Below are 12,056 nucleotides of genomic sequence, written 5' to 3' on the forward strand. Positions count from 1 at the left end.
CTGCATACCTAATTTACTTTTTTCTTTTTTTCCCTTTTTAATCTTCCTCCCCCATTACTCTCATGTAAACTACAATTAAGAAAAGATACATATGTATCTTGTATACATAGGTAGATATATACATACATACATACACACAGTCACATATCTTTCCTATCCCTGCTGACTCTTTAAATAAATTTTGCTGGCTAACTTGCCCAAGGGTCCTTCCCTTTTCTAATTCCTTAACCCTTTGTTTCCCTATGCACCTATCCCTCCCCATTATTTCTTTTGGATTAGATTTTGTAGGGATTATATCATATATATATATTGAATCCATTCTTCTTCTGCACTACTTTTGTATAACAGGATTACTATTTTTACCTTAACTCTGCAATCTTTCTTTTGAGCTCTTTTATTCTTGTGAATATTAAACATATAGTATGCCATTTGCCATAATAAAGAAAAATAATTTATTGATCATTTCAACAATTTGTCCAAGTTGAGTATTTTAATGGTGATCTTTGATATTGGCTATTTTTTTTTAATTCAGGTTTGGTTGATGGAAAGTCCTGAAAATCTACAATTTAATTAAATATCCATTTTTTTCTCATTCAAAAATTACAGATAATTTTGCTGTCCTTAGGTTGCTCAGGTCTTTTGATTTTGGGTAGATAGATATGATTCCAGGAGTTGTGTTTTTTTTTACTGTAACAACTGATAAATCTTGTGCAATTCTAACTATAGCATCAGCATACTTGAATTTTTTTTCATGTTTCTTGCAAAAATTTTTTTTCTTTATCTGATCTCAAGAGCTATCATTTTTTCTTAAGGTATGTTCAACATTCTGTTCTATTTTCTCATTCTTTATAATCTGTTTTGTTATATCTTGGTCTCTCATAGCTTAATTGGCTTGCCCAGTTCTTATTTTCAAAGAATTATTTTCATCTTTGAGACTCTGTACCTCTTTTCTGGTTGATAACTTTTTTATTCATAATCTTGTTTTTCTTGGATGGTTATTTATTTTTCATCATGTTTCTCATTTGATTTTTAAATTCTGTTTTGAGTTCTATAAATTCTGGGCAAGGAGCTATTTCATGTTATTCTTTGGGGTAAACTTTTGTGACTTAAGTGTCCACCTTTGAAGATGAATCCAGATCTTTCCTGTTTTTATTCTATGTTTCAGTGGCAGGGTTTCATCTTTGCCAGTTCAAAAAAAATTTTAAGAGGTATTAGTGTAAGCATCTCTAATCTTTGGGTGGAGGGATGGTGCCTCAAGCTTCCTTTGAGTTCTCCACTTTGATCAGGAATGCCAAACCAAGAGCTCCACCCTCCTGCAAGTGCCCACAGCTAGCAGCATATCTGTCCTACTGCTTCTGCACTTAGCTAGTGCTGGTTCCTTCTCACCTGGGTCAGCAGCAGAGCTGGGCCTGGCATTCCCATTCAGGCAAGTGTTATTCGGTCTTCCCAGACTCAACCTTAAGTTGACAGTCTTGAAGGTGAAAGTCTCTGTGATTTCTTCTGAGGCTTCAGCCACACCCAGGTAGCTGACATGTCTCCATTTGATGCTTTTGTAGAGTTAGCCCAGAGGTATTGGCACTTGAGACAGGTTAATTCCCAGGCTGAGGTCTTTTCAGATCTTTTTGGGTTGTATCAGGAGGATCCCTGTTCTGTCCCAAGCTTTCTAGATTTTCACTAGTCTCTGTTCACCCCAAGGCACAAGTTTGTTCTATTTATGGGAAAATCTAAAGAAAATAAAAATAAAATTTACCAACCTATCCTTCCAGAATCCTCCCTATTTGTAATGTTGAACCTTCTAGTTGAAATAATAAACTTGTGCTGATTTTTACACGTCTCTGACTGTTGGGAAATTGGAACATTTTTCAGGAAGTCAATGCTGTTTTTATTCAGTCATTTCATCATTTTGATGTATTATATTAGATTTATATATATATATATATATATATATATATATATATATATATATATATATATATATATATATATATATATATATCAGGTACAGCCAATCTTCAGTTTTTGTGTAACCTTCAAGCTCAAACTATTCATTGAACATATGGGAAAGAGGAGTGTTACCAAAGTTTGTAACTTCCACTGGAGATGGCTGATCATACCATTTCTCACCCAGTTTAGCTCCTAATCTTTGTACTAATTGTCTGACAGGTGGATCACTTCCTTAACATTTTGTTAAGTGTTTGACATGCACCTACAAAGTAAAAGACATTTGTTTTAAGTTGATTTAAAAAAAAATCAGGTGTCTATAATGCTTGATTTTTGACATTGATGTAAAAGCAATGAACAGCAAATAATAAAATATCCATCATTAACGGGCATCTTCACAGCTTTTTCTGGACCCAGAAAATTTTTAGAGTATGCACTTCTTTCAACTGCATACATTGAGGGCAAAAAAATTCAAACAATGCAATTGATGTAATGAAGGCATTCAGGATCCTGTGACTAAAGTTCTTATAGCCTGTATTTTTCAATTTAGTGGCCTCTTACTGTCAGAAACCTTTGATTTTTTCCTGCTGAATGTGTCAAGCAGAATGAGTTAACCCAATAGGCAGGCCTAGCAAAAGGGAGTCTGACATCAACATTTCCCTAGTTCTCTTTTAATTTTCAGGAAAGAAGTAACTCAGACTAATTTTTACTGTTCCAAAACATATAAACAATCTAAAACACAATACTAAAATAAAATTCCTTATCAGCAATGATTTATATTAAGAATAAATTTCTAAAATGTATTTTCAATTTTGTAATATATACAATGTTTGTGGATCAATCAAACAGAAGAGTTTATTTCTATATAACGATCAGATTAAATTTATCACAATAACAGGTCTCAAAGAAATGTGAACTATTAAATGTTAGTATTGATAGTCATTGTTCTCATCATTTTTTTTTGGCAGAAACAACCAAAATTGAACTTGAGTAAAATTTTGAATGCTACTCAGCAAATAAGAAATATCAGTAAGCTTCTTGAAAAATTTCCACTCATATTAGTATTGCTTGCCTTGAAATGATAGATTTCTTCATGTACTCTTTTATTTGTTTTTATGTAGGAGAAGAACAGACTAGCATCAACTATACAGAAGTTACACCTTTCCTTGGGAACAATGAATCGAGTGATGAAGAAGAGAAAACAGATTCTTTTCCTAAATCTTCATCCCAAGCCCAGGGCTGCTCTCATCCTGTCCATACCCCTCCTGCTTACTTTTCAAAATCTTCCCTTATGAAGTCTACTCTTCTGGACCTTCTTAATGTAATTATATTTGCTCTGGTTCTTAACATTCTTATCATGTGTGTTTGCCCTCTATCCTTTTATCCGATGCTCACAGCCACTTCATGGAAATGGGAAGGATTCTGGAAATGCAAATCCTCAAAAGTCACATCACAAGAAAATTCAGGGAATTTTATATATTGAAGATAAAACATTGATGAGTCCAGACAATACATGACAATACAATACAATACAACTCTCAGAAAGAAGAACAATGAGAAAGCAGGCAAGATGAATGGCAGTTAAAAGATTATAAAGAAAAAGTAGCAGAGGAAGAAAAAAGTGATGAAGAGGAAGAAAGAGAAAGGGATAAAAGATGGTTAGGATGCTATAAAACAAAGAAGAATCAAAATATGTAGATGCAAAGGATGAAGAAGAAAGTCAAGATGACAGTTTTGAAAACATGAAGGAAAAAGAGAGTTTGAGTAATCATCAGAATCTGTGTTTGTTGTGAAATATGATTAGAATGAAATTAAGAAGAGCAAACACTGAACATTTCTACAGAATTTCCTGTGCCAGTGATAATTGATATTTGAAGAAACTTCGATGCTATTTCCCTTAAAATAAAAATGCAGAATATTTTGTTTAAGAAACTCTTCACCTTTCTAATAAGTACACAATTTCGATGTAGATTGAACCTTAGAGATTATCTAGTTCATTTATTCCTTAATTATGTTTTAAAATTCAGTTGTTCTGTTTTGATAGATAAATTCAGACCATAGACTAAAGAAAAATTTTGGAGGACATTTTATATTTCATTGTCATTAATTGTAGGACGATTCAACAGATTCAGAGGAGGAAGTAAAGAAAAAGGATGTATTGGTTAACAACTTTACTGGTAAACAATCAGCTGGTGAAACTCCAAATATTCCCAAAGATCTACAGGCTCACATTACATCAGAGAAAGGTGCTGGGAGAAAAGGTATGTTACTATTTTGACAGGGCTCCTGATTTCATCAATTTAGGAAATCCACAAGGAATAAATTTCTAGTGATGCCTATTGGCTACTGATCTATAGCACAGAGTCTGAGGGTAGCCTGGAGACAAAGAAGTTCAGGATCTTTCTAATGGTCACACAACCAAAATATCAGCAATAGAAATTTGTTCGGATTCTTAAAGATGTTATGGGCCAGAACTTGAGACAAGATAATCTTAGGAAAGAGTACGATCTAGTGAAGACTCTTTGAGGAGCTGACAAGAGAAAAGGAAAGCTTTTGGAATTAATCTGGAATAGCAGCTACTGGTAGAAATGACTGAATTAGAAAATAAGGACAAAGACTCACTGAGAAAAGGAAGTTTCAAATTTTTTTAAGAAACCCAATTAGGGATTCGGTTTAAATTGATGCCGAAAGGGTTAGAGTTTAAGGTTAGTGTCTGAAGGGAACTTGCAAATACCTGATAAAGGTTACTCTTTTGCTCTCTAAACTTGAGTCCATTTTTTCATTGATTTTCTATGTGCAAGATAGACTGGAATAAACATTCCAAATCAGCTACAAGCTTATGGTACATCAGACAATTGTGCTGTAAGAAAAAGTGAATCATGGTTTTGACAGATCTCCTGATTTCATCAATTTAGGAAATCCATAAGAAATAAATTTTTAGTAATGTGCATTGACTACTGTTCAATAGCATAGAACAGTAGTATATATATATATATATATATATATATATATATATATATATATATAGAACAGCTGCCTAAGTTCAAACTGGTCCTCTATCCACTATACAATGTACTACTCAAGTTGTAGAATATTAGAATATTTTTGCTCTTTCTCTGTGTAGAAGGTGTCATTCCTTCTCTTCAGCTTGTACTCATTGTTAAAAATCTGTTGGGGTCTGCCTTTGGGGTAAGAAGTTTATTTATTTATTTACCAGCTTCCTCCCAGATGGGAGGTAGAATGCAATAACCCTGTGACTTGCCTAAGAGAGAGCTCTGGGAGACAGTTCCCCTCCCCCCCCCAGAAATGCCTCAGAGGTGATTAGCACTACTGCCTTGTGAGGATTGCCCAGTGAAGGACCCTGCAGTGTGGCCTACTGACTGTCCTGAGGTTTAAGGCTCCCTTGGGGTATGGATATCAGCAGCTAACATGAAAAGCCCCTGTGCTCAGACCGGAAGTGTCTGTCCGGAAACCGGGGTCCCTATTTCAAAGGTTCCACTTCTCTGGGAATTCCTCTGCCACTAGAATTCCACTGCCTCAGGCTGAGCCCAGCACTATGTGGATTAGAGGCTGCCTCAGGGTGTGTCCCAGCTTTTCAGGATCTTAACTACCCCAAGGAAAAGCCCCAGGCAGCAGAAGGCTGCTGCACAGCAGTGCCTAGATCTTTTAGGTCACTTCTGGATTGGGGTGGTTCTAGAATCTGGCTTTATGTTTTAAAGTGGCTCGATTTCTCTTCTGAACTGCTGTTTTATAAGCAGAGAAGAATTAACAGCCTGTGTCAGATTCCTCTATCTCAGTGGCTTCTCTGATTCCTGAGTTCTCCCCAGCCTGATCAGCACAGTATGCTAGGACCAAGTCCAACCCTGTCTGTGCTGGCCTTTTTTCTTCCTCCACTTGGAACCGACCTTTTCTGGTGAAATTCCTGATTCTCTTCAGCTGATAAGTTGTGCTTCTACTCCTTGTGGTTTTTATCAGTTCAGCGTTTTTTTTTTTTTTTATTCATTTTTCCAACTTATCCCCTCCTTCCCTCCACTCCCTCCCCCCCGATGGCAAGTAATCCCATACATTTTACATGTGTTACAATATAACCTAGATAAAATATATGTGTGTAAATATCATTTTCTTGTTGCACATTAATTATTAGCTTCTGAAGGTATAATTAACCTGGGTACATAGACAGTAGTGCTAACAATTTACATTCACTTCCCAGTGTTCCTTCTCTGGGTATAGTTATTTCTGTCCATCATTGATCAACTGGAAGTGAGTTGGCTCTTCTTTATGTTGAAGATTTCCACTTCCATCAAAATACATCCTCATACAGTATTGTTGTTGAAGTGTATAGTGATCTTCTGGTTCTGCTCATTTCACTCAGCAACAGTTGATTTAAGTCTCTCCAAGCCTCTCTGCATTCCTCCTGCTGGTCATTTCTTACAGAGCAATAATATTCCATAACCTTCATATACCACAATTTACCCAACCATTCTCCAATTGATGGACATCCATTCAACTTCCAGTTTCTAGCAACAACAAAAAGAGCTGCCACAATCATTTTGGCACATACAGGTCCCTTTCCACTCTTTAGTATTTCTTTGGGATATAATCCCAATAACAGCAATGCTGGGTCAAAGGGTATGCACAGTTTGACAACTTTTTGAGCATAGTTCCAAATTGCTCTCCAGAATGGCTGGATTCTTTCACAACTCCAAAAACAATGTATCAGTGTCCCAGTTTTCCCACATCCCCTCCAACATTCATCATTATTTGTTCCTGTCATCTTAGCCAATCTGACAGGTGTGTAGTGGTATCTCAGAGTTGTCTTAATTTGCATTTCTTTGATGAGTAGTGATTTGGAACACTCTTTCATATGAGTGGATATAGTTTCAATTTCTTCCTCTGAGAATTGTCTGTTCATATCCCTTGACCATTTATCAATTGGAGAATGGTTTGGTTTCCTATAAATCAGGGTCAGTTCTCTATATATTTTGGAAATGAGACCTTTGTCAGAACCTTTCCTTTTAAATTTATTTTCCCAATTTGTTACTTCCCTGTAACGAGCTGTCGTCTCTAGAAGCTGCCGGATTACTCTCTGGGAAGAGAACTGCTGTGTCTACTCAAATCTCTCAGACAGATTCTTCTTCCTGTAATGAACCGTTGTCTCCAGGCAGTTGCTGTTAACTCTTGTCCAAAGAAGTGACTTCCCTTCCTGCAGAGAGCCCCGTCAAGCCTGATGCAATTCAGAGTCTTCTTCTTGTCTCTGGGAGTCCTCTCTTTTATTCTCCCAGAGAATGGGCGTGGGATAATGCAAGGGCTTCTGGGAAGAACCACCCCAGCCAATGAGCTTGCCCCCTCTATCAAGTCAACCTGAGTTCTCACCTTGTAATTGTCCAGAAAATCTCAGTTCTCACTTAGTAATCCTAACATCTCCCCCTTTCTTTTGATTTAGAACATAGGACAGTCATGACCTTGAAACATAAATCCATCAATATGGGAAGTATTACAGATAATTACATAAATTACATAAGCACATAGTAACATAGTAACGTAACACATGCTAGAAGTATATAACATAATAATAAATTGAAAATTTATAAATGTCCATAAGTCCATTGTCCATTAGTCTCATCTTGTGTGAGGAAGTCCAATGATTACTGCTGGTTTTTAAAGTTCTTTAACAGTCTTCTTATTATCCATGCTCTTTCAGTGTCAGATGTTTCTTAGATCTTCTCCTTTATTTTGAGGCCTTTCTCTTTTTCTGTCTCTCTCTGATGGACAAGGCGAATATGACTCGTTGGCACCCATCTGATTCCTTCTCCTGCTGAAGAAATACAAGCAAACCCTCTCCCCCAGGCAGTTAACCTATCTGGTCCCTTCCATTCACCACTTTCTGGATCTCTCCACATCACCTGGCGATTATCTAAGGACAGTGGAGATGCTCTCACTGGACACTGCCCTTCTGGTGGGTTATAAAACCTGTCTGCTGGAGCCAGTGCATCTTTGTCAAAAATTAGAAAATTAATGGTATAGAGAACTAAATTTAGAAGTTCCCTAGGGCTACCTGTGGCTCCCCCTTTCTTTTGTTTTTGGAGGAGTGTCTTAATATCTCTGTTTCTTCTCTCTACTATTGCCTGCCCTTGAGGATTAAAGGGTATGCCCGTGGTATGTAAAATCTTATACTGTGCACAAAAGTGTGTAAAATGTTTGGACGTATATGCAGGTCCATTGTCTGTTTTTATTGCTTGTGGCACACCCATAATTGCAAAAGCCTGTATAAGGAATTCAGTGACCATTCGGGCTGTCTCTTTTGCTGCTGGCATTGCAAATGTGAATCCTGAAAAGGTGTCTACCACGACATGAATAAAAGATAGACGACCAAAAGATTTATAATGGGTCACATCCATTTGCCAGATTTCATTGGGTCTCAAACCACGAGGATTCTTCCCTGGAGGGAGTGTAGGAGCGTGGAAAGGAAGACAAGCTGTACAGCTTTTTACTATGCTCCTAGCTTCCTCTCTTGTGATTCCAAATTGTAAATGTAAAGCTCGAGCAGCCTGATGATATTTAGAATGAGATTCTTGTGCTTCCTGAAATAAAGGACTACTGGCTAACATGGTTAGAAGGCTATCTGCCTTTGAATTTCCATCAAAAATAGGACCTGGGAGTCCACTATGTGAGTGGACATGCAAAATATAAATCTTGCCTGGATGTTTTCTCACTTGCTCTTGAAGTTCCTTAAAGAGCTGATAAATATTGGAGGCTGCAAATTTTATTTGGGCTGTGGCAATTCTTTGTACTACACCTACTGAATAGGCTGAATCAGTAATTATATTTACGTCTCCTGGGTAATAAGTGAGAGCTAGCATGATAGCAAATAATTCATTCTGTTGAGTGGATTGAAAAGGAGTCCTGATTACTCTCTTTATGGTTAAATCATGAGAGTATATGGCACAAATATTTTCTTTGGAGGCATCTGTAAAGATTGTTGGTCCTTTAAGAGGAACCTTAGAAACCTTTTCTTCAAAATTCCATCGCCAATTATGTAGTAGCCGGGTAATCTTTAATGGAGATCCATGTGCAAAATTTGGAGCGGTGGCCAATAAAATTTGCCATTCTGGGATGTTCTCACAGCATACATTAATCTGTGCGTTAGTATAGAATGTGTATATTTTTTCAGGACTTATCCCAGATAATTGTGTTACTCTCTTAATAGCCTTTAATAAAATCCTAGCCACAAGCACTGGGTAAGGTGTAAGGCTTTGTTCTGGTTGTGCTGGGAGGTTCACCCACTCAATCACTCTGTCTCCTTGATGAAGGACTGCTGTGGGTGCCTCTTTTGTAGCAAAAACTGATATTTCCAAGGGTTTTTGAGTGACTCTTTCAACCACATTGGATAAAGCCAGTTCAACTTCTCTCAAAGCCTTTTGTGCTTCTTTTGTAAGCTGGCGTGGTGAATTTAAAGCACTGTCTCCCCTTAAAATGTCATAGAGAGGTTGTAGTTGATTGGTAGTTAAGCCTAACACTGGACGCATCCATTGGATATCTCCTATTAATTTTTGAAAGTCATTTAAGGTGTTCAACTTCTCTGTTCTTAAAGAAAGCTTTTGTACTGTGAGTGTCTTAGGATATACTTCATATCCTAAATATTGAAAAGGAGCATGTCTTTGAATTTTTTCTGTAGCTATATGCAGTTTGTAGTACTTTAATGTTTCCATGGTCCTTTGTAGACATGCCTCTAACATTTGTTCCTCAGGTGCACATCCCAAAATATCATCCATATAATGTAACAATATTACTTTTGGAAAGGCTTTTCTTACTGGAGCAAGAGCAGCTGCAACATACATTTGGCACATAGTAGGGCTGTTTTTCATTCCCTGTGGCAAAACTGTCCATTCATATCTTTTATAAGGCTCAGCCAAATTAACACTAGGCACTGAAAAAGCAAATCTTTTCATATCCTCCTTATCTAGAGGAATAGAATAGAAACAATCCTTAATGTCTATAACCCATAGAGGCCATTCTCTTGGCAACTGAGTAGGAGATGGAAGTCCAGGCTGAAGAGTTCCCATAGTTTCCATCTGTTCATTTACTCTTCTTAGATCAGTTATCATCCTCCATTTTCCAGATTTCTTTTTCACCACAAATACTGGGGAATTCCAAGGACTTAGAGAAGGCCGCAAGTGTCCTTGGTCAAGTTGTTCTTGCACTATGTCTAATAAGGCCTGAATTTTATCACTTCTTAAGGGCCACTGTTCTACCCACACTGGTGAATCAGTCTTCCACTGAATAGGAACTGGTGAAAGTGCAGGTAGGCCTTCAACAGCAGCCCTGCCTAAAAAGCCGAAGTGCTTATTTGTAATCCTATCTGCTGTAAAATGTCTCTTCCCCACAGATTGATGGGGATTTTTTCAACCACAAAAGGAGTAAAAGCTCCTGTTTCTCCTTCAAATACCCATCTCAAAGGCCTAGCACTAACTTCTGCTGCTATTGATCCTCCCACCCCAGACATATAGGTGTCTGCTTTAATCTTTGGCCAGTGACCGGGCCAATTGGCACCTCTAATAACTGTATGATCTGCACCCGTGTCTACCAATCCTTCAAATGGTATTCCGTTTATATAAATAGTAAGCATAGGTCGGTCAGCTGTCACAGCTGCTGTCCAATATATTCCTGGATTTTGTTCATTGGAGTCAAAATCTAGGCGACTATCACTAGGTTGCTTATTAGGGGTCCGTAACAATAAGCCTGATGCTACTACTTCTCCTGGTTGATAAATCACACGTTGTCTGCCTGTGCTAGTGACTGGGATATTAGATACACATTCTCCAGTCTCCCACATCAGTGTATGGATGGACACTGTTTTGTAGGCACTCTCAGAAGGTGAAATGGTCAAGCCTACTGTGCCTGGAGGCAAAGGATCCATAGGCTCAACAGGAACAGATTTCACTTCTCCAGGGAGTATCTCAGTAGTCTCTACTGCACACAACTCTATTTTTCCTAATTTCAATCCCTTTCTTCCATCTGATTGCCTTTTGGCTGATTGATCGTGTCTTAAAATTCTCTGGATGTAACCTCGGCTGCCATCATGCCCCACTTGGGGGGCTGAAGCTGGGCCCCACCTGTCATTTCCCTGTGTCAATCTACATTCGGAGGCCCAGTGGAGGCCCTTGTGACATTTTGGACATGGAGTTTTAGGTCTTCTCTCACCCTGTCTTCTCACTGTATCTCCATATCTACACTGAGCTCTTAGATGCCCAATTTTTCCACATTGAAAACATCGCCGAGTTTCTCTAGAAGGCCCTTGCCAGGAGGGACCCTGTCTTTCCACATTCATCATTGTCCGGGTGTAAAAAGCATTTGTTCCCACTGTAGCACAGCGTCTTATGATCTCCTCTAAAGGAGCATCTTTGTCTAATCCCCATATAATTCTTTTGCAAATCTCATTGGCATTTTCCTTAGCCAGATGTCTGGTCATTATTTCTGTAGCTGAATTTTCTCCAATAGTTCTTTTGACAGCAGTTTGCAAACGTCCCACAAAATCTGCAAAAGGTTCATTGGGACCTTGCTGTATTTTAGTGAAAGCCTCTCCACGATCTTTCTGTCCAGGGAGGACACCCCAAGCTTTTATTGCAGCCTTAGCAATTTGTTCATATATTGTCATGGTATAATTAATCTGTTCCGAATTCTCTCCATATTGACCTTCACCAGCTAAGTGCTCAAAAGTGAATTGTGTGTTAACTCCTATTTCCAAATTGCATCTGACTTGAATTTTACATAATTCATGAAATTCCGCAAGCCATAATAAATTTTCTCCAGGTTCCAGACATGTCCTTGCTATGGATTTCCAATCATTCGGGGTTAGGACTTCATAAGACAAACCATCTAGTAACATTTTGACATAAGCTGATGTAGCCCCATAAAGTGTACAACCTTTTTTCAAATCCTTAATTGTATTCAAATCTAAAGGTGCATATCTTCTCCTTTTTTTACCTACAGAGTCAGTATTTTCAATCACAGGATATGCATGTATAAAATCACTTATATCCTGTCCTTCTCTCTTAGCTTTAACCAATGCTTTTTCTAATCTTGTCATAGGCTTAGGCTTCTTCACAGGCAATTCT

At 37.8% G+C, this 12,056-nt stretch overlaps 1 protein-coding gene across 4 annotated transcripts in view; it reads left to right on the plus strand.

Annotated features, from left to right (window-relative positions):
• The window catches only part of LOC141544586 (ankyrin repeat domain-containing protein 26-like), a 133,945-nt gene that overhangs the window by 42,184 nt on the left and 79,705 nt on the right, over positions 1-12,056 (plus strand). For all 4 annotated transcript variants that reach the window (XM_074270960.1, XM_074270958.1, XM_074270959.1 and 1 more), the window contains 3 exons: positions 2,910-2,970; positions 3,063-3,262; positions 4,055-4,202. In XM_074270960.1, the coding sequence (XP_074127061.1) occupies positions 2,910-2,970; positions 3,063-3,262; positions 4,055-4,202 (409 nt within the window). The remainder of the gene's footprint in view (positions 1-2,909; positions 2,971-3,062; positions 3,263-4,054; positions 4,203-12,056) is intronic.

Source organism: Sminthopsis crassicaudata, chromosome 5, assembly GCF_048593235.1.
Source record: "Sminthopsis crassicaudata isolate SCR6 chromosome 5, ASM4859323v1, whole genome shotgun sequence".
NCBI lineage: Eukaryota > Metazoa > Chordata > Mammalia > Dasyuromorphia > Dasyuridae > Sminthopsis > Sminthopsis crassicaudata.